Source organism: Tursiops truncatus, chromosome 14 (assembly GCF_011762595.2).
Source record: "Tursiops truncatus isolate mTurTru1 chromosome 14, mTurTru1.mat.Y, whole genome shotgun sequence".
NCBI classification, from domain to species: domain Eukaryota; kingdom Metazoa; phylum Chordata; class Mammalia; order Artiodactyla; family Delphinidae; genus Tursiops; species Tursiops truncatus.
Window position 1 is genome coordinate 73,702,631 of NC_047047.1, and position 22,020 is coordinate 73,724,650.

At 39.6% G+C, this 22,020-nt stretch overlaps 1 protein-coding gene across 11 annotated transcripts in view; it reads left to right on the forward strand.

Annotated features, from left to right (window-relative positions):
• PUM2 (pumilio RNA binding family member 2) overlaps nt 1-5,188 on the forward strand; it is a 92,271-nt gene extending 87,083 nt beyond the window's left edge. For all 11 annotated transcript variants that reach the window (XM_033837969.2, XM_033837970.2, XM_019943212.3 and 8 more), the window contains 2 exons: nt 325-517; nt 2,186-5,188. In XM_033837969.2, the coding sequence (XP_033693860.1) occupies nt 325-517; nt 2,186-2,317 (325 nt within the window). In that variant the 3' untranslated portion in view covers nt 2,318-5,188. The remainder of the gene's footprint in view (nt 1-324; nt 518-2,185) is intronic.
• Nucleotides 5,189-22,020: the final 16,832 nt, after the last annotated feature.

Consider the following 22,020-nt stretch of genomic DNA (forward strand, 5'->3'; position numbering starts at 1 on the left):
AAATAAATGCAAATCTAATTTATTTAGTGCATGTTCATGAAAGCCTTAGACCTTATTAATGATCTACTCCCCCCCCTTGAATTACAGTTTTATTTATTATTTAATTATAATTTTGAGGCCTGTAATTAAACTTACAGATATCCAATATGGGTTCTTCTATGATATTAATTTCTGTTTTGAAAGTAACTGTAAGAGAATTACAAGAGAATCCTATTTTGACTCTTCTGTCTTCCAGTGTGTTGAGCAGGTACTTTCAAAAACCAAGGAAATTTTTCTATTAAATATAACAAAATAACTTTTTGTGTATGTCCTTTAAATTTTTAGCAATGTAGTAGAAAAGTGTGTTACTCATGCCTCCCGTGCTGAGAGAGCATTACTGATTGATGAAGTTTGCTGCCAGAATGATGGTCCTCACAGTGCCTTATACACCATGATGAAGGACCAGTATGCCAACTATGTAGTTCAGAAGATGATTGATATGGCTGAACCTGCTCAGAGAAAGATAATCATGCACAAGGTAATACAGTTTGTAGCACTTAAAATAGATGATTCAATTTGTGTGACTTCAGGCTACTCATTTAACTTCCCTAGGCTTTAATTTCCTCAGAATTGTTACAACTGCAGAAAAAAAATTTTTTTTTTTTTACATCTTTATTGGGGTATAATTGCTTTACAATGGTGTGTTAGTTTTTGCTTTATAACAAACTGAATCAGTTATACATATACATATGATCCCATATCTCTTCCCTCTTGCGTCTCCCTCCCTCCCACCCTCCCTATCCCACCCCTCTAGGTGGTCACAAAGCACTGAGCTGATCTCCCTGTGCTATGCGGCTGCTTCTCACTAGCTATCTATTTTACGTTTGGTAGTGTATATATGTCCATGCCTCTCTCTCGCTTTGTCACAGCTCACCCTTCCCCCTCCCCATATCCTCAAGTCCAGAAAAACATTTAAAATCAGTGGGAAACCGTTGGCAGATGTAGGTATGGAATACCCCTTTATTAAATTCTTAAGGTAATCAACTCAGTAAAATCACATTCATTTCTCATCTATTTACCTACCGTTAGTTAGCATTGTTTTTCCCTTCACCGTCTTATTTAGGTATATTTGATTTGCCATAATACATTGGCTGAACATTGATTTTAAAATCTGATTAGATTTTCTCACTAACCTAGTAAATTTTCTTAAAGAGAAAATTTATATCGGTTTGATTTTTTTTTAATCAATTAAGCTGTTTTCTCTCTCTGTCCTGCTAGAATCAAATGATTCTTTAAGAAATCATTAATTTCCACAGGAAAACTTACTGTTAAAAAGAACACTGGTAGTATTTTTGCCCTCTTGATTTTCTGTGTTTTTAAAAATTTAGTATTTCTGCTTAAGAATATATAACTATAACATTTTTTTCAGTCTTATTTTTAACAACTACATTATTTAATCAATATCATATTTAGGGCATTTTGATTATTTAATAACTTCTTAGCAGTGTTTATATAAACAACTTTGCATAATTAAGTGTTTTTGTAAGGTAAATCCCTAGATGTGGAATTGCTGGCACAGAGTATGTGAACATGTTACATTTTAGTAGATTTCTGCCAAGTAGCTCTCCAGAAATCTTGTACAAGTTTGCAGATCTATCTAGTATTTGAGAAGAGTGCCTGTTTTACTGTTATCTCATCAATACCAGTTATTATTTATAAAATCTTTGCCAGTCTGGATGGAAAGATAATGATATGATTCTTCTCATTTGCATTTTTAAAACAATTAAGGAGATACTGAACGTGTTAAATGTATTAGCTATCACACGTCTGATTGCTTGTTCATGTCTTTTGCTCCATTTTGTATTGAATTTTTGTCCAGTTGCTTAGAGTTATAGAATTTTGCCCTCGTAAACCTTAGAATATAATAGCTCATTAGTGATACTTCTCTGCTATGTTTGGAGCCCCTCTCCTGTTTGCATGTGTAGTAGTTTATAGGAATAGTGGTTTGTTTATTCACTGAACAATTTTGAGAGTCGAAGTTGGGAGAGATTGAGTGGAACAGAACTGCTTTTGCAAACAACTTTCTTTGGATTTGAATTTTAAAATTTCAATTATTCTTCCAAATCACCCAAATTTGGGGGCACTTTTTTAAGGAATCAGAAACTAAAATAACTTAGATTTCCTAAGCAGATCATTTATTTTTCAGATTCGACCTCACATTACTACTTTGCGCAAATACACATATGGGAAGCATATACTGGCCAAGTTGGAAAAATATTATTTGAAAAATAGCCCAGATCTAGGGCCTATTGGAGGACCACCAAATGGAATGCTGTAAAGGAGAAAGAGAAGATGATGTAACCATGTGAGAGGAACGTTTCTTTTGTGAATTATCAAAACACAACTCAACTATGAATCTTCAAATTTTTTTTAAAGTGAAACTATTTATTGACTTTATTCATCCATTTGTAAATTTTTAAGGTTCTTGTGTATATTTGGGGGTGGGGGGTGGTGAATTATAAATTATATTCAGCCCTGAGTGGAGACCTATCAGATTGGATTGCTGGCAAAGCACAGAATGCCTGTATATGATGTAACTGTATCAAAAAATGCTGTCACATATTTTGTAAATTTTTACCTTGTAAAGTCACAAAAATAGTTTTTAAAGGAAAAAGTACAGTATTCTTTTAATAAACTGGCTTGCAGTCTGGTAGGTCTACGGACCCCATAGCACAACAGGTTTATAGAAATGTATATAGAAATATAGTCCTTATGGGTTTTTTTTTTTTTTGTCCTTTGTGTGAAGCCTTTTATAACAGATTAACAGTCAACTGCATAAATATTATTAATATTTTTAAAAGAAAGTTAAGTTGTATTTTGGTAATTCACAAACTATCATGCAAATAAAAACTCGGCAAGTAAGACAAGAATTAAATGATTTAAAATGAACTTACATTATTTACAGTAGATGTGGTTTTAATACAAATACTGCCCCAAAATGTCTCTGGCAATGTACAGAAGTATTGTATATACTTACATATGTAATTGTTGTAAGAGGTAGAAAAAACAAAATCATGGTGACACTTCCATCCAGTTAAGTACGCTAAACGAAAAGTTAAGTTCCATTTTAACTTTTCAGTTTGGTTTGCAATGAGAAAGAGTGGAGATTTGTATATTGTTTTGCTTATAGAATTACAAGGACATGTTGAAAAAGTGTTGAGATTTATTTTGCTTTTTCATAGTAGATTCAGAAAGTAGGAACAAGATAGAGGTGAAAAGGGGCCACTGAAAAGTGAATTTGATAGCTCAACATTTAAGCATGATTACATATTCAGATAGCTTTTTTTGCTTCCTATAAATATATGCATTGTGTGTGTGTAGTAATAGATGTAAGTTTACACTTTGAAAGCAAATCTTGTTTCAATGTTTATTATAAAAAGCCTTGCTAATTTAGTAATGATGTTTTCTTTGGTTGTACAGGTGTACATTTGTAAACCTTAATGCTGTAAATGGAATTTGTTTTATCTCTTTGGGAAACATTTGCATTTTAGTGTACATTTATGTCCCTGCCCTCTGACCTGGCATATAGTGTTGTATAATGTAAATTTATTTCTCCAAATCAAGAGTGATTTTTTAAAAATTTTTTATCTTTATATGGTTTCAGAAGTATGAACCAGCTTTCTTTTTATTATTGTGAAAAACATTTTGTTTTATAACATAGTTGTTGACTCTGTTAATATGGACATGCTAGGATTTGGATCACTTTCAAGAAGTCAGGGTATTGTGCATAATAGAAAGTATTGGACTGAGATATTTGGTTACCATGGAGGCCAATGCTTTTTCCATCTTATTAAATGTGATGTGACTTTTTTCTTTGTACAGAAGAGTACTGTATTTTTGAATAGCCTACTCCCAAGTAATAGCAAATCTGTATGATAACATTTTTTCTCTGGACATAAGACATAACAGTAACATGATGTACATTTACAAGCGGCCTTATGTACATTTCCCAACAATCTTTTTAAGGCAAAATTGTGACCATATGTGTATAATTAAAATCGTTTTTAATCCTTTGCCTATGAAAATATTTTGGAAAAAAAAACTTGCTTTGTATATTCAGTTTCTGAAAGATAAAGGAAGTGCTTTGTATTTTGTTGAAGTCAGTATTTTGTATAAAACTTTTATGTTGACCCACTTATGTTTAAAGCTAAAAACTAATGAACCATGCTGTCTCTTTCAATTGAACATGTAAGGGATTTTTTTATTAGAAGTCTGCAGAAGAAAAGCAATCTTCTGAGCACAATATTGAATATAAAGGTTTTTTCACATAGCTGTTCATATCATGAACCTAAGAATAACGGCATGAAGTTTGGGGTGCCAGGCATACTTTTTCATGTTTGACGTTGAGTTATTCTAGTTTTCTAATAACCCAACATTTCGTGTTGAGGCCATAAAATTTAACCACTTGTCAGTGTCACGGTCCCTTCTCATAGTCACACTAGTTCATCAGCATGTCCCAGGCACAGTAACAGAGCTTTTTTCCCTCCATACAGAACTGCTCTCTGCCACTCTTCCCCACTTTGTTTTGCCAGCCTCAGAATGTCTTGGACCTGTGTTGAACTTTTGTTCCCAGTATCAGCTCATGGTTTCAGGATCAAAGTTGTCCTTGTTGCAGATTGGTGGTGACTTTCCTGGATTTGCACAGTTGAATTCCCGGTTTTCCTTTATCCTTATCTTCTGTTCACACAGGCAAATTATTTCTGCAAATTTAGAAAGTCCTAGAGAATGGCACATTGGGAAACTGAACAGTTGTCTTGGGTTCCTGATGTTCCCATGTATCCCAGTGTTGACAACCAATCTTCCCAGTATTTTAGGGTTTATTGTATTTTCTAGAAATTTTGCGGTCTGATATTTTTGGTGCCCACCTCTCTAATTCCACCTTTTAATAAATTGGCGTGGAGTTTTGGTATAATCTGAAAATGACATTTCAGAATAAACTTAATTAGGCAGAACCACTTAGGCTTTGCTCTTGGGTGTCTTGATATGGATTGTTTCTGGACCAGTTTGTCTTAAGTCCTGGCTCTTATTGGTTCATATGAAATAATGTTATCTTCACTTCTTTGTATATTATGTATAAATTAGAAAATGAAAAATGTGTGAATAACATTGTATGAAATAAATCTGGTCTTGTGTTTTTCTCTAGATAAAATACCCCTCTGTACCTCAATTACAGTTCCATTGACCATTCAGATTTACTCTGATTGAAGGAAAACAAAAATATCTTTATCACATGGATGCTAGTCTAGGGCCACTGATGATTACACTGATGGTATTAATTCTGTCTTTTAATATTCATAATCTAATTACATAGCGTGATTACACACCTCATATGATGAAACTTTAAGCCTGTTTCCTTACTGATAAAATGATACTGATAAAATGATGGTTTTTGAGGATCAAATTAAATCACATATCTTTACCCACACGTGTTTGTTTCCTTTCCACATGCACTTCAGGAGACTAAGTACAGTTTGGGTTCAGGCACGGATTTAAAGTTAACCTCACTGATTACAAACCTTGTGAACTTGGGTGTGTTAGCCTCAGAGCCTTCATCTTTACTATGAGATGGAACTATTTTTAAATCCATGGTTTTAAGAATTGAGAATATATATAAAAAGATACCTAGAACCTAATTCTCAACCGCTGCTAATACTGTTTCCATTTTCCTGTCCCTTCTATAGCTAATTTTTTTAAATCTATACAGATAATTCAGTGGAATCCAAAATGGTGATCTTATAAAACTAAATGGGAAAAGGAGTTTTCATCATACACATTGTTTATCCTCCATTTTAATTTTATCCTGGTTTCCTTCTATTACAAACTGAAAGTCCCTCTGGAGTTGTTTACTTGTGCCACTTGCAGTGATGAAATTAAGGATCCTATAAAGGAAATAAATGTCATATCCTCCCACCCTAGCTTATCAACTTCAAAAAAGTAGTTTCCTCAAGTGACCTGGGTAGTGTTCTATAATATTTGCCCTAATGACAGTGGTTTCTCAGAAGGGGGTGGGCAAGTAGGGGAGGAAGGCAGAGGAAGCCCTGAGGAGCAGCATTCAGTGTCTGCCTTACCCATCTAACTTGAAAGGACTGGATTAACATATGTGATGGAATTTGGATGCTACAGACATTTAGTAAATTCATCTCTAGACAGAGGTGAGAAGGAATAGTGCCCACTTGGAAGAGGCTGCAGTGGGCCTCTGGAAGGCACTGCTGAGGGAAAAGGAGTGGGTCAGGCCTAGGTTGGGCCCTGAGGCGTGTGGTCTGTGTGGTAACCCTTTAGGCCTTTAAGTTATCTATCTGCACAGTAGGAATAATATCCTGACTTCCCACAGAACCTCAGATCTGAGAGTACTTTTGATGCTAAGAACCTTACAACTACAGGATGGATCCTGTGGGAAGCTCAAAATTAAGTTGAATATTTGTTGAACTTTATTACCTCCACATCCTGTAGATAATTTCTTGTTTATGTTCCAGTCATACAACTTTCTTTTCTAAATATTTACCAGGAATTTAAATGAAATAGCTCTGTACTCTATTTGATAGTTTAAGAAAGAAATTGGCTACCTTAAGATTCAAATTTTCCTGGGCATTAGCATGTAATGGTTCAGTTTGGATTCTGGAACTAGACTGCCCAGGTTCCTTTAGTTTTACATTGTTAGGCAAGCACTTTGATCTTTTAAGCTTTAATTTCCTCATGTGTAGGCAAGGGAAGAAATTGTGAGGATTAAATGAAAATATGTGTGACATGCAGGGGCAGTGAGTACTCAGTGCCTCCTGTTACAGTTAACTTTTGAAAAGGGGTTTTTTGTTTTTAATTTGCCTACATACAGCCTCAAAACATTTGGCTTGGAGCTCATGTTTCTGCAAATGAGCTCTCGATTCAAGCTGCAGGTAAATCACTAAGTAGGAAAACTACTGAAGATATGAGTAAGGAACTTTACAGCATTTTAATTCTTTTTCTTTGTACAGTTAGTCTTTTTTTCTTGGTACTAATATAGGTAACAGTAGCTTTGCCCTGATGTGTATGGCTGCCAGGATGGAGGCAACGCGAGGAAATCAAAGGCAATGTGGTGGGAAAATCTCTCACAAACACACACACGTAGGAAAGCATATTACAGGCTCAGAAGCCACTGAGGTTTTTGGTCTCTGCCATTCCTCACAGCCATCCCTTGCATCATTTTCACTGAGTAGTTTGGGAGCCCTTGGTTCTGGGATTATGCTTCAGTAAAAAGAGTGGTCTGCCAATATATTGATTTCTTTTTTTATTTTATTTATTTTACTTATTAATTTTTGGCTGTGTTGTGTCTTCGTTGCTGCATGCGGGCTTTCTCTAGTTGCAGCGAGCGGGGGCTACTCTTCATTGCCATGCGCAGGCCTCTCACTGCGGTGGCTTTTCTTGTTGCGCAGCACGGGCTCTAGGTGCGCGGCCTTCAGTAGCTGTGGCTTGAAGGCTCTAGAGCGCAGGCTCAGTAGTTGTGGCTCACGGGCTCTAGAGCGCAGGCTCAGTAGTTGTGGTGCACGGGCTTAGTTGCTCCGCGGCATGTGGGATCTTCCTGGACCAGGGCTCAAACCCGTGTCCCCTGCATTGGCAGGCAGATTCTCAACCACTGCGCCACCAGGGAAGCCCTATATTGATGTTTTGCTGAGTGTAAGATTAAAGAGTCGCCTTGGATATTTTATGGGTATCTGCTTGCTTTGAGAGGTGAGCTCTAGTGATAGCCAAGTGAGGAAAAGCGTTCTGTATGGGTCCATCCGACTGATGTGACTTGAAGCCACAGTAACACTCCTCAGTAATTTCTGCCAACTTGGCTTATTATAGCAAGGGAAGCATTTAATTGAGACAGATAATGCCTGTTGGCCTTCTAAATCAATCCCTCTGGCATCTGCCTGCACAACAATGTTAAGACAAGCTGAAGTCTCCTCAGAGTAGGTATTTAGAAATCAGAAACCCAGAGGGTCTCACCCAACTCCTGATACCACTCACAAAATTCAGCCTGAGTCTGCCCGATAACTCCTCATGGACATGGCCGTCTGACTTCCTAGGCAAGACAAGGGCTGCTTGAGAAGATTGTGATTTTTCCCACCTCAGCAGACATTTTAGGAGCAGTGCTGGTGCCCGTGCAGTTGAGTAGGAGATTCCCTTCAAGTTCAGGACCAGGTCTTTATTGTGTATCCAGAACCTAGGTCACGGCCAGACAGGGCTTATGGAAAGAATGGTAAACAGTGGAGAAGAATACACCACCATGGATCTATTCCATGATCAAGTAAGATCATGCTGAGAAAACATGTCCCATTTATTGTTTGGAAAGAGAGTAAGCCTGAGAAAAAATTAGTTTCTATCTCAGTAGCTTTAAATCTAGACGGAAATCAAGATTTCAAAGATAAATACTGGTGAAAAGCACAGCACTGGATGCAGTGCCTTGGGCTGGTAAGGGGAAGGAGAGGTGAATAGACTTACACTAGGATGAGTAGGAGGGCCTGGGAGGTTGGGGTTGAGGCTGTGGCATCAGCTACCATGTTTTCTTACAGTTGTATTTGATGAGCACCTCAAAGAATGAGGTCCTTGAAGCAATGCTGTGGTTAACAATAGGAAATCGTCATAAATTCTTGAGCAGGGAGTGACAAGTGCAGTGCTGGAAAGGATCCACCTACATGATGGGCAAAGCATCAGAAGTAGGGAGAAACTGGAGGGAGGGTGAAGTTAGCTCTGTGAGTTACAGAGCTAAAGAATTCCCATTACAACTGCCAACTCCCATCTCTCGCCTCAGTCTCACCCAGGCCTTTCATGAGAAGGAGCCTTGAAAAGTCAAGGGGTCTCAACATCTGGTGGAACCATCTTACACCAAAGGTTAGGAGGAAAGCATGTGGGTCACCCAGAGGAGAGGAGGGATGTTTGGGAGCCCTCCCTGCCCCTACTTCTTTGAAGCTCAGTTCTGAAATCATACAGGGCACATTCATTGAATGGAATGCAGTAGGATTCACTGAATAGAATTTAAAAAGGAGGCTGAAAGTATATCTTAGAAATATATCTATTACTAGAAATATATCTTAGGAATCTTTGAAATACTGTTCATTTTTAATAACTCCTAGGTAAAAGACCTAATCTAATCTGGAATAAACTATTTGGGCTAACTTCAAAATTAATTACAGTGAGAGTGCTATGCAAAACCTGGGGGACTCGAGCCAAAGCCTATTCAGAGAAAATGCTTAGCAAAAAAGTCTGAAGATAATTTAATAATTTAGTAAAATAAAATAATTACCAAAAAAATAAGTGGAAGGAATTAATAATAAACCCCACATAAAAGAACAGAGTCAGTTAAAAACAAGAATGAATTAGACATGCTTTTGGCAAATTTGAGTTATGAAAAAAGATGGAAGATGCAAACAGTAATCAGATATAAAATTATTTTTTTAATTATAGGAGACCATTTATATTAAAAGTCTACCTGTAAATTAAAAATCAAATGAAATGGATAATTCTCTAGGTCAATATAAAGTTCAAGAATTGATTCAAGAGAAAGACAAATATTATATGATACCACTTATATGTAGAATCTAAAACATAATGCAAATGAATTGAGATACAAAACAGACATAGGAAACAAACTTATGGTTACCAAAGGGGAAAGGGAGCAGGGGAGGGATAAATTAGGAATATGGGATTAACAGATACAAAGTACTATGCATAAAATAGATAAGCAATAAGGATTTACTGTATAGCACAGGAAACAGTATCTTGTAATAACCTATAATGGGAAAGAATCTGAAATATATATGTATGTATATGTGTATATGTGTGTGTATATATATACATATATATATATCTGAATCACTTTGCTAACACAATATTGTAAATCAACTATACTTCAATAAAAAAAAGAATTGATTCAAGAAGAGTAGAAAACTTGAACAGACCAATAATCATAAAAGAAATTAAGGTAGTCAAAAGAACAAAGTTGAAGGAAGGTCTCACATGTCCTGATTTCAAAACTTTTTATAAAGCTACAGCAATCAAAAAACAGTGTTTGGATGTTAACTAGAATTATTGTGATGATCATTTTGCAATACATACAAATACCATATCATTATGTTGTACACCTGAAACTAATATGTCAATTATCTCTTAAAAAATCAAAACAAGACAAAACAAACAGAAACAGTGTGGGACTGGCATAAAGACAAACATATAAACCAACAGAATAGAAGAGAGAGTGCAGAAATAAACCCTCACGTATATGGTCAAATTCAACACGAGTGCCAAGAACGTTCAATAGAGGAAAGAACAGTCTTTTCAACAAATGGTGCTGGGAAAACATGATATCCTCATGCTAAATAATGAAGTTGGACCTTACCTTACAGCATGTACAAAAATTAACTCAACATGGATTAAAGACCTAAATGCAAGACCTAAAACTATAAAACTCCTAGAAGAAAACATGGGAAAAGCTTCATGACATTGGATTTGGCAATGATTCCTTGCATGTAATGCCATAAGTACATGCAACAAAAGCAAAAGTAGTTAAATGGGACTGTATCAAACTTTAAAATGCCTGCATCAAAGGGAACAATCAGCAGAGTGAAAAAGCAACCTACAGGATGGGAGAAAATATTTGCAAGCCATGTATCTGATAAGGGGTTAATATCCAAGATACATGGGACTTCCCTGGCGGTCCAGTGGTTAAGACTTTGCCTTCCAATGCAGGGGCTGCGGGTTCCATCCCTGGTCGGGGAGCTAAGATCCCACCTGCCTCTTGGCCAGAAAAACCAAAGCATAAAACAGAAGCAATGTTGTAACAAATTCAATAAAGACTTTAAAAATGGTGCACATCAAAAAAAATCTTTAAAAAAAAAATATATATATATAAAGAACTACAACTCAAGAAGAAAAAACACAACCCTATTAAAAAATGGGTAAAGGACATGAAGAAACATTTCTCCAAAGATGATATACAAATGGCCAACAAGCATATGAAAAAATACTCAACATCACTAACCATTAGGTAACTGCAAATCAAAACCACAATGAGATATTACCCCTTGCCCATTAGAATGGCTATTATCAAGCAGAAAATAGCAAGTGTTAGTGAGGATATACAAAAACTGGAGCCCTGTGCACTGCTGGTGGGACTGTAAAATGGTGCAGCTGCTATGGAAAACAGTATGGCGGTTCCTCAAAAAATTAAAGATAGAATTACCATATGATCCAGCAATCCCACTTCTGGGTATATATCCAAAAGAAAGTAGGATCTCAAAGAGGTATTTGCACACCCATGTTTATAGCAGCATTATTCACAATAGCCAAAAGGCAGAAACAATCCAAGTGTCCATTGATGGATGAATGGATTAAAAAATGTGGTATATACCTACAATGGAATATTATTCAGCCTTAATAAAGAAGGAAATTTTGACACAAGCTACAACATGAATAAACCTTGAGGACATTATGCTAAGTGAAATAGCTAGTCACAAAAAGACATGCTGTATGATTCCACTTAAATGAGGAATTTTAAATAGTTAAATTCATAGAAACAGAATAGTGGTTGCCAGGAACTGGGGGGGTGAGGGGGAAATGGAGAGTCGCTGTTAAATGAATATAGAATTTTAGTTTTGCAAGATGAAAAAGTTCTAGAGATCTGTTGCACAACAATGTGAGTATACTTAACACTACTGAGCTGTACACTTAAAAATGTTTAAGAAGGAAGGAAAGAAAGAAAAAGGGAGGTAACAAAGATACACCCTTAAAATAAAGGCACAAGCCCAGACTGTCTGGGCGGTGAGCCTACTGTAAATCTTCAAGGAGCATGTAATTCCTAGTTTATATAAACTTTACAGACCATGGAGAATAATGAAAGTTTCCCAGCTTATTCTACAAAGCTGTGATAACCTGGAAAACAACACAGAATGATAGTACGTACACAAACAATAACCGTGGGCTATTTTCATTTACGTGTATAGATACAAAACTCTTAGGTAATACGTAAACCAGTCACATCCAGCAGTCATATTTCATGACCACACAGAATTTTATCACAGGAATTCAGGATAGTTGAACATTAGAAATTGTATTAATGTAATTTAGTACATTAATACATAAGGGAAAACAAATCATATCAAACAGTAAGAAAAGCAACTGATAAATTTCAATACCCATTTCTTTTTTTAAAGTTTTTATTGAAGTATAGTTGATTTACAATGTTGTGTTAGTTTCAGGTGTCTAGCTCAATACCCATTGCTGATAAAAACTCATAACAAGCTAACAATGTTGAGAAACTTCCTTAACCTAAAAAGTAGTATCTATCAAAAATTTAAAGCAAATAGCGGGGCTTCCCTGGTGACACAGTGGTTAAGAATCCGTCTGCCAATGCAGGGGACACAGGTTCGAGCCCTGGTCCAGGAAGATCCCAAATGCCTGGAGCAACTAAGCCTGTGCGCCACAACTACTGAGCCCGTGTGCCACAACTACTGAAGCCCGTGTGCCTAGTGCCTGTGCTCCGCAACAAGAGACGCCACCGCAATGAGAAGCCTGTGCACTGCAATGAAGAGTAGCCCCTGCTCACTGCAACTAGAGAAAGCCCGCATGCAGCAGTGAAGACCCAATGCAGCCAAAATATAATTAATTAATAAATTTAAAAAATAAAATAAAATGGCTTGGTGTTTGTATTATAAATAAATAAAGCAAACAGCAAGCTTAATGTTGAAACATTAGAAGTAATCCCATTAAAGACAGAAGCAAATAAGGATGTCCACAATCTCCACCGTTATTCAACATAAAGCAGGGGGCCCTAGACAATGCTTTAAGAAAAGCATTAGAGGGACTTCCCTGGTGGTCCAGTAGTTAAGACTCTGTGCACCCAATGCAGGGGGCCTGGGTTTGATCCCTGGTCAGGGAACTAGATTCCACATGCCGCAACTAAAGATCCTGCATGCTGCAACTAAGACCCGGCACAGCCAAATAAGTAAATATTTAAAATAAAAAAGAAAGAAAGAAAGAAAGAAAAGCGTAAGAAGTATAAGTTTTAGAAAGGAAAAAAATGATAGAATGGTTTACCTAAAAAAATCCAAGAGAATCAACTGAAAAAGTTTTAGAACTATTAAGAGTTCAAGCAGTTGGCCAGATACAAGATTAATATACAACAACTAGTAATAGCTATAGCTTTTCTATCCACCAAAAAGAGCTAAATTTTTAAAAAATTCATGATAGTACCTAAAGCTCTGAAGTAACCATGAAAAAAGCAAATAAGAAATTTTCAATGTGAAGAAAATAATTTTCATTGAAAGATGGTAAAGAGGAATGGATGAAAATAGCGACAGCATATTCCTGGATAAGAAGATTTGATGTTGCAAATTGTTATTTTCCCTCAAATTAATCTATAAATTCAATTCACCCAAAGAGTTCAGACTATGTCCTTCAAGTGCCATTTCTCATTGGCTAATTACAGGTCTAGGGTAGGAAGTGCCCAAGATGAGCCTGCAATATTCGTCATATTCTAATACATTTTGCTCTATTTTTGCTATGAAATAAACCACCCCCAAATCCAGCAGCTTAAAACGACAGCAATCCTCCTTCTTCTTCTTCTTCTTTTTTTTAATTCGTAGATTAGTTGGGGAATTCCCTGGTGGTCCAGTGGTTAGGACTCCACGCTTTCACAGCCAGGGCCCGGTTCAATCCCTGGTCAGGGAACTAAGTTCCCACAAGCTGAGTGGTGCAGCCAAAAAAAAAAAAAAAGCACTCATAGATTAGCCGTGTGGACCAGAATCAGCAGGGCAGCATGTCTGCTGCATTTGGTCAGCTGGGGCAGGCTGAAGGCTGGGGGCTAGAATCATAAGACAGTGAATTCTCTCACATGTCTGGCAGTTGACGCCAGCTGCCAGCTGTCAGCCACACACGGAGGCCTCTTCCCATAGCCTGGTTTTCTCACTTTGTGATGACTGGGTTCTGAAGGGGAGGGGAAGGGGGTAAGCAAAGCCCCCCACCTCCATCACCCTCACACCTGCAGTCAGGTCAGCACCCTTGACTCTCTTCCAACGGTCTGCAGGGCAATGTTTGTTCCACAGCTTACTGGTGTGGACTCCAGAACAAGTCACTTACATCCCAGGGACACGCTTTCCTCATTTGTAAAATAAGGTAAGCACAGGATTAGGGCTGGGGCCAAGGTGCAACCTTCATGTTATATATAGTATTGTTCGATTTTTTTATGATTTTTTTATTATGTGACTGTATTTGTTATTATGAAAATAAAGTCTTACCACATGACCCAGCAATGGTGCTCCTAAGTATTTACCCAAATGAGCTGAAAATTTATGTCCATGCAAAAAACTGCACACAGATGTTGATAGCAGCTTGACCTCATAATTGCTAAAACTTGGAAGCAACAAAGATATCCTTCAGTAGGTGAATGGATACACAAATGAATGCATCCAGACAATGGAATATTATTGAGATAAAGAGAAATGAGCCATCAAGTTATGAAAAGACAGGGAGGAACCTGAAATGCATGTTACTTGGTGAAAGAAGCCAATATGAAAAGGCTACGTCCTCTGCGTGCGGCACTGTGTGAGCCAGTGACACCGGACGAAGCAGAAAGGGGGAGAAAAGCTTTGCACTAAACATCTACCATGGTTCTGCGGAGACGGCCGTGAGCAAGGGGCAACGCACCGGTGCCCCGGCTCCTTCATTGAGTGGAAAGTAAGCTAGAAAACCACGAAGGTCCACACGACAAAGCCCACATCATTCACAACCGAATTTGGCTTCCCTTTCCGGAACGTTGGAGAGTGGATGCGCTCGACGGGCACTGGCTGCTCCAGGGGATCAGGGCGTTCAGACGCCTGGATGGCATCAGGATGTCCCTGTGAGCGCTGGGTTTTTGTGGAGGCAGAGTTCAGCAGACCTCACAACATCCCAGCGGCTCCAGGAGAAGCAGCAGCTGTGACATCCAGGACTTGAGGTGGGATGCAGGGCCCGTGGCGCCTTTCGTGGATTCTCATCACCTGGTGTGCGCGGGCACTCAGCCGGCGGCTGCCGTGTGTGCATCCAGGCCTTCACGCGTGCACTCGTGCATTCCCTTGTTTGCGACATTCGGCCCGGTTACCTGTCATGAGCCCTGGCCTCGCCCCTCCCAGCACTGTGCGCAAGTTAGTCCCAAAGTGCTGTGAGCTCAGTGCCCTCATTGGTAAAACACAGACGGTAACCGTCCCTTTTTTGCAAGATGATTGTGGGTTAAACAAATTAAGGCAGTAAAACTGCAAGAACAGAGCCAGGCCTATAGGAGACCCTTAGCAAATGCAAAGACACAGGTCTCTGCAGGTGTATGAGCATCAATTCACTTACAAAGGAGGCCAAGGGTATCTCCAGGAGACGCGTGAGTTTTCAGATGAGACCCAGTTGGGTTGGGACAGAAAACAGAGGAGGAATTTTTCCACCCTCATCTTTATATTCACTTTATTTTCTAAAAAAAAGTGTGCTGTCTAATGAGAAAAGCGGAATGGGGTGACTTGGTGTTAATTTTGGAGATTTCTCTTATTCGTTAATCTTTCACGAACAAGTGTAGCCCAGGGCAAATCTCTAACAATTCTGGGATTTGGGAAGAAAAGACAAAGCCGTTTGTGGGCAATTCTGGTTCTCTTCTGCAAAGATTCTCAAGCCAGAGCAGCAGGGCAGGGTGGTGCGGGGAGAATCCTACCTTTGGTAGAAAATGTGGAAACCCAGGGTCATGTGTGGAGCCAGGATGAGAATATTTGATGCTGGTAAGTGCACAAGTTGTCCTAGGGTGGGCTTGGGGGTGGGTTCTGGTCTTTTCCAACAAGGAAGAGAATATTTGCCTTCATCTGGGTGTGGGTGAGTGGCTAAAGGGGCTAGGCTTGGAGTTACCCACCAAAGAACAATCTCGATGTGCACATTTCTCCAAGCATTGGCCAAATCCATCACGATGGACATCATTCATTCATCCATCCCTTTGTTCATTTATGACATTTATTATAGAATAAGTGGGAAGATCAGATAAAGTGTCTGATCACCTTATTTCACAAAGAAATCCCTTGTGGTTCTACCACAAATTTTTAAAATTTTATTTTATTTTATTTTTAATTTTTTAAAAATTGAAGTACAGTTGATTTACAACGTCTCAGGTGTACAGCAAAGACTGACTCAGTTATTCTTTTTCATATTCTTTTCCATTATAGATTATTACAAGATATTAAATATAGTTCCCTGTGCTATACATTAGACCTTTGTTGTTTATCCATTTTATATACAGTAATGTATGTCTGTTCATCCCAAATTCCTAATTTATCCCTCTATCCCCTGTTCCCCTTTGGTAACCATAAGTCTGTTTTCTATGTCTGTGAGTCTGTTTCTGTTTTGTAAATAAGTTCATTTGTATCATTTTTTAAGATTCCACGTAGGAGTGTTATCATGACTTCACTTAGTATGATAATCTCTAGGTCCATCCATGTTGCTGCAAATGGCATTATTTCATGCTTTTCAGTGGCTTGAGTAATATTCCATTGTATAGATGTACCACATCTTCTTTGTCCATTCATCTGTCGATGGACATTTAGGTTGCTTCCATGTCTTGGCTACTGTAAATAATGCTGCTATGGAAAAAAAAAAGGCTACGTGCTGTGTGATTCCAACAATATGACATTCTAGAAAAGCTCAATCTATGGAGACAGTAAGAAGCTCAGGGTTTACTAGGGGTTGTGTGGTGGGGAGGGATGAATAGGTGGGGCAGAGGGGATTTTTAGGGCAGTGAAACTACCCTGTGTGATATGATAATGGTGGGTCCATGACCGTATATATTTATCAGAACTCATAGAATGTACACCACCAAGAATGAATCCTAATGTAAACTGTGAACTTTAGTTAATAATAATGTATCAATATTGGTTCATCAATTGTAACAGATGTAACCCCCCCCCCGCCCAGTAATGCAGGGTGTTAGTAATGGGGAAACTATGGGGGGCTTGTATATGGGAACTCTCTGTACTCTCTCCTCAATTTTTCTGTAAACCTAAAACTGCTCTTAAAAAGTCTATTAATTAGACAAAAGAAAAGAAGGAGGGCAGGAAAGAAGGAAGGAGGGAGGGGGGACAAAAGAAAACCCCTCTTCACACAGGGCCTGCTTCACTGTGGGCTCTTAGCAGACGGGAGTTTCCTGCCTCTTTCCCTTCCCACTCTCCTGGGTCGGGCTTGACCATGTGCTTGGGCGTGAAAGGCGTGGGTGGGGCAGAAAGGGGGATGAAGCGTCTCTGCCCCTCTGTGACCTTCCTCAGTGACCTTCACACTCCTTAGCTTGGCTCCACCTCTGCCCCTCCCCTCCTCCGTGGTCCTGAACACTAAGGGGACAGCGATACTCACCAGGGCACGGATGGCCCTGGCCCTTCCAGGCCTGGCAGGCAAGCCCTTGTCCACCTGGAACAGACCTTCCCACTTGCTGCTCTGCCCGGCAAAACTCTACTCTTGGGAAGCCTTCCCTGTTCAGTTCTGGGCCCCCATGGCCCCTGAATCACCACATCATAGGACCCTAAGACTGTATCCCTGCCAAGAGCTGTGCCAGGACCTGGGTCAGGACAGGTGTTCGATGCCATTTTAACAGCCCTGGGAAGGGATGCGGAAGCCCAGCCTGCAGGGGGACCAATTCAGCAGAGTTCTCAGAATCTCCTTCCATGCAGCCCATCCACTGCCATCCTAGGAAGGTTGACTCCCTGCATGAAGAAGCCCATGTGAGGATATTCGGCAGCATTTTTTGATAGCAAAGTCTTAACAACATCACCCATCAGAAGGGAGATGGTGAAAGACCAACACAGAGCCAAACCAGGGAATCGCCACAAGACTGAGTCTGGTTATAGATACCGACATGTCTAAGACATGTTAAGTCAAAAAGGCGAGTTGCAGATGTCTGTATAAGTACCATTTATGTGTGTAAATGCAGAGGAAAAGGTCTGAATAAACCCCGCCCTTCTCGTAGCGTTTGAATTTGTTTGAATTTTTGATAGCCTGAATATATACTTGGGTTACTTGTATTTTTAAAAAATGGGATGGATCTATATATGTTGACTTGGAAATAGGCCCAATATATATAGTTAACCTAAATATTAACACACACATGCAACTGTGTATACATAGGAAAAAAACTGGAAGGATTCATAACAAACTTTTAACAGTGGTTACCTTGAGGAGTGGGCTAAAGGAACTTTTCAAGTTTTGTTGTTTGCTTTGACACTGTTTGAATTTATTACGACCAGCAAATTTTAAAATAACAATAAAGCCCATTTTCTAAGGAAGGGTTTGATGAATGAATAACTGAACGATTGAATGGATCAAGATGGGTAAATTAAGAGACCCTTTGGCAGGAAGTTGAAGCTCTCACTCCTAGCCTGTCTCCTCCCCAAAGAGGGCTCGTCTAGAGGACTGGAGGGTGGCCCAGACCCTCCCCCTCAGGCCAGGAGAAATGTGGGAAAATTGCCTTCTCAACAGAGGGCTCTCCACCGTCTGCGGGTGCAGGACCACCACCCAGCGTTGGCGTTCACAGCCATCCACGACCCCAGCCCACTGCACCTTCCCAGCATAAGCGCAGTGATCTGGTTTCCAGTAAAACAAGGCACTTTCCAGCCCCTCTCACTTTGCTCACTCTGTGTCCTCTGCCTGGAGGGCCCTTCCCTTTCTGCTCTGCAGAGACAAGGCCTACTTGTCATTAGAAGCTCCCACCATCTCACGGGCCTCCTCTGAACTCGCCTGGCCTCACTGCCTGGCTCCTATTGGGCAGAGGTCCTGAATAAGTGTGTCTGCCTGCATGTTCATGGAGTATAATTGCTTTACAATGGTGTGTTAGTATAATTGCTTTACAATGGTGTGTTAGAAACTACAGAAACTATATTCACTTTATAACAAAGTGAATCAGTTATACATATACATATATCCCCATACCCCCTCCCTCTTGCATCTCCCTCCCACCCTCCCTATCCCACCCCTCTAGGTGGTTGCAAAGCACCGAGGTGATCTCCCTGTGCTATGCGGCTGCTTCCCACTAGCTAGCTATTTTACATTTGGTAGTGTATATATGTCCATGCCACTCTCTAACTTCGTCCCAGGGAAGCTCAGAGTCTTAACCACTGGACCGCCAGGGAAGTCCAAGGCATTATTGTTTAATAGATATGGAGTTTCATTTTGGGAAGATGAAAGAAGATCTATACTGTAGATAGATGGTGATGGTTGCACAACAATGTGAATGTGCTTAATGCCACTGAACTGTACACTTAAAATGGTTAAAATGGGAACTTCCCTGGCGGTCCAGTGGTTAAGACTCCGTGCTTCCACCGCAGGGGGCATGGGTTTGATCCCTGTTCAGGGAACTAACATCCTACATGCCGCACGGTACGGCCAAGAAAAAAAAACAAAATACAACAACAATAATGCCTCATTCTCCCCTCTCTCCAACCCCTGGCAACCACTACTCTCTCCTCTGTCTCTATGAGTCTGGCTACCCTAGGAACCTCACGTAAGTGGCATCATACAGTATTTGTCCTTTTGTGACTGGTTTATTTAACTGAGCAGGAAATCTTCCAGGTTCATCAGTGTTATGGCATGTACCAGATTTTCCTTCCCTTTTAGGGCTGAATAATACTCCTTTGTACTTATATACCACCTTTTATTTATCCATACATCTGTCAGTGGGCACTTGGGTTGCTTCCACCTTTTGGCTATTGGGAATAATGCTGCCATGAACGTGGGTGTACAAATATCTGTTCTAGTCCCTGCTTTTAATTCTTTTGGGTATATATCCGGAAGTGGAATTTCTAGATCATATGGTAATTCTATTTTTAATTTTCTGAGGAACATTATTATTTTTCTTTTTTTAAAATTTTTATTGCAGTATAGTTGATTTACAATGTTGTGTTAGTTTCTGCTGTACAGCAAAGTGAATCAGTTGTACATATACACGTATCCACTCTTTTTTAGATACTTTTCCCATATAGGTCATTACAGAGTATTGAGTAGAGTTCCCTATGTTATACAGTAGGTCCTTATTAGTTATCTATTCCATATATAGTAGTGTGTATATGTCAATCGCAATCTCCCAGTTTATCCCTCCTCACCCCTCTCCCCCTTTGGTAACCATAAGTTTGTTTTCTGCATCTGTGACTCTATTTCTGTTTTGTAAATAAGTTCATTTGTACCATTTTTTTAGATTCCACATATAAGGGAACCTTATTTTTTATTATATGTTTGAAATGGTTCACAGTAAAACGATTAACGGTATTTTAAAATGCTTCACAATGGCAAGAAGTTACTCTGAAAACGCATCGTCTGGAAGCATGCCCTTACATGCGTCTAATACTCTTTAAGAACTCGAAATATTTAGTGGATGTGGCATTGGCTCCCCCAAATCAAAGCCCCTAGAAGGTTAAGCTACACCCACACTGGTATTCAAGCTCCCCTTGCTAGTGCTGCCTTCATGAAGGCACAGGACACACTTCAGGTCAGTGAGATGGGAAGAGAAGTGTGTGTGTGGTGGGGAGTGAACTTCAGGAACTATTTCCTTACTCCTAAGAAAGACACTAGGAGAAGGTGGCCTTGGTCCTAGGCGTGGCTGTAACGCTGCCATTCTGTCACCATCTTGAAGGTGGAGCCACAGAGGAGAAGGCAGAGCCGAAGGGTAGGAGGGGCTTAAGTTCCAGTGTTGTGGAGTTTTTGCTGTTGAGTGGGTAATACAGGTATAGGTACATGCAATAAATGTCCTATTATTCAAGCGACTTGAGTGGAAGCTATTAGTTGAGGTTGAAAGCATCTTCACTGATTGAGTAAATAACTTCTAATTTAAAAAATTAGATAAGTAATATATATATATTCTAATTATAAACACTTAATAATACTGAGAAAATTTTAAAGTTCTCCTTCACTTTCCCCATCCCATTTTCCTTCCCTAGACCTTTTTTACTATATACATATGCAGTCTATGTTTACACACGTTTTTGTTTTAAGAAAATGTTGGCTATACTACATATAGATCATTCTTTACATCGCTTTTTTAACCTAAAAATAGGTTTTGAAAAATGTTCCATACCATTTTCTTAATTTAAAAAAGTGTTGTATAGTATTCCATGGTGTGGGAATACCCACATTGATTTCACTGTTCCTTTATCAGTGAACATTTAGACATGCCTCCTTGGGCACTGGTGAAAATACTTATGAAGAGTGAATTCACTGAAGCAGAATTCCTGAGTTAATGGATAAGTGCATTTTAAGTTTTGATAGATGTCATCTTGCCCAGAGAATGCTTGTGCCAATGTAGGTGCCTAATGCAACAAAGGGGCAGCCCCCGTGCCCAAGTTTCACCCTCCCCCCGCCCACACACACAGCTGCCAGCCTCTTCCTACCCTCTCTCCTCCAGCTGCCACCCCAGTGGCAACAGCAAGCCTTTCTCCCAGAAGGAAGCCCTGTGTGTACGTGGGAAAAGTGACAGAAATGAGGGGCGGGGACACTGGCCCTGCCTTCCAGGAACTTCTTTTCTCTCATGGGAGAAGGAAGCAACACTGAAGGCAGTTAGTGACTCAACAGGGATGATATTAAAAATATTTAATACCCCCATTAGGAACACGAATCAGGAGGAGGCCTAGACTTAGTGCCTCCAGATGGGAGGCTGCAGGCCCTCTGCTCAGCCAGACATTAACCCTTTAGGTGTCAGATCTATGAAGGTCTGGGGGAATCCCAAGGAAGGGGCTGATGAGAGTGCGGACAGGGCGGCCACAGCAGTGCATATGGGCTTACGTCCCTGTGGCATTCCAAGGGGTCGTAGGGGATCTGAGGAGGCACATGTCCTGGCTACTATGGGACTCTGAGAGAGCTTCTGGGAGGAAGATTTTCTTGCAGAATTTGGGTTGGGAGGAGGAGCAAGCAGGCCAGGAATCAGCTGGGTCAAGGCAAGCCCTGACCCTCTACTTCCTTTCTCTGTTTAAGTGTCCTCCTTGAGTCCCCTCCTCTTCC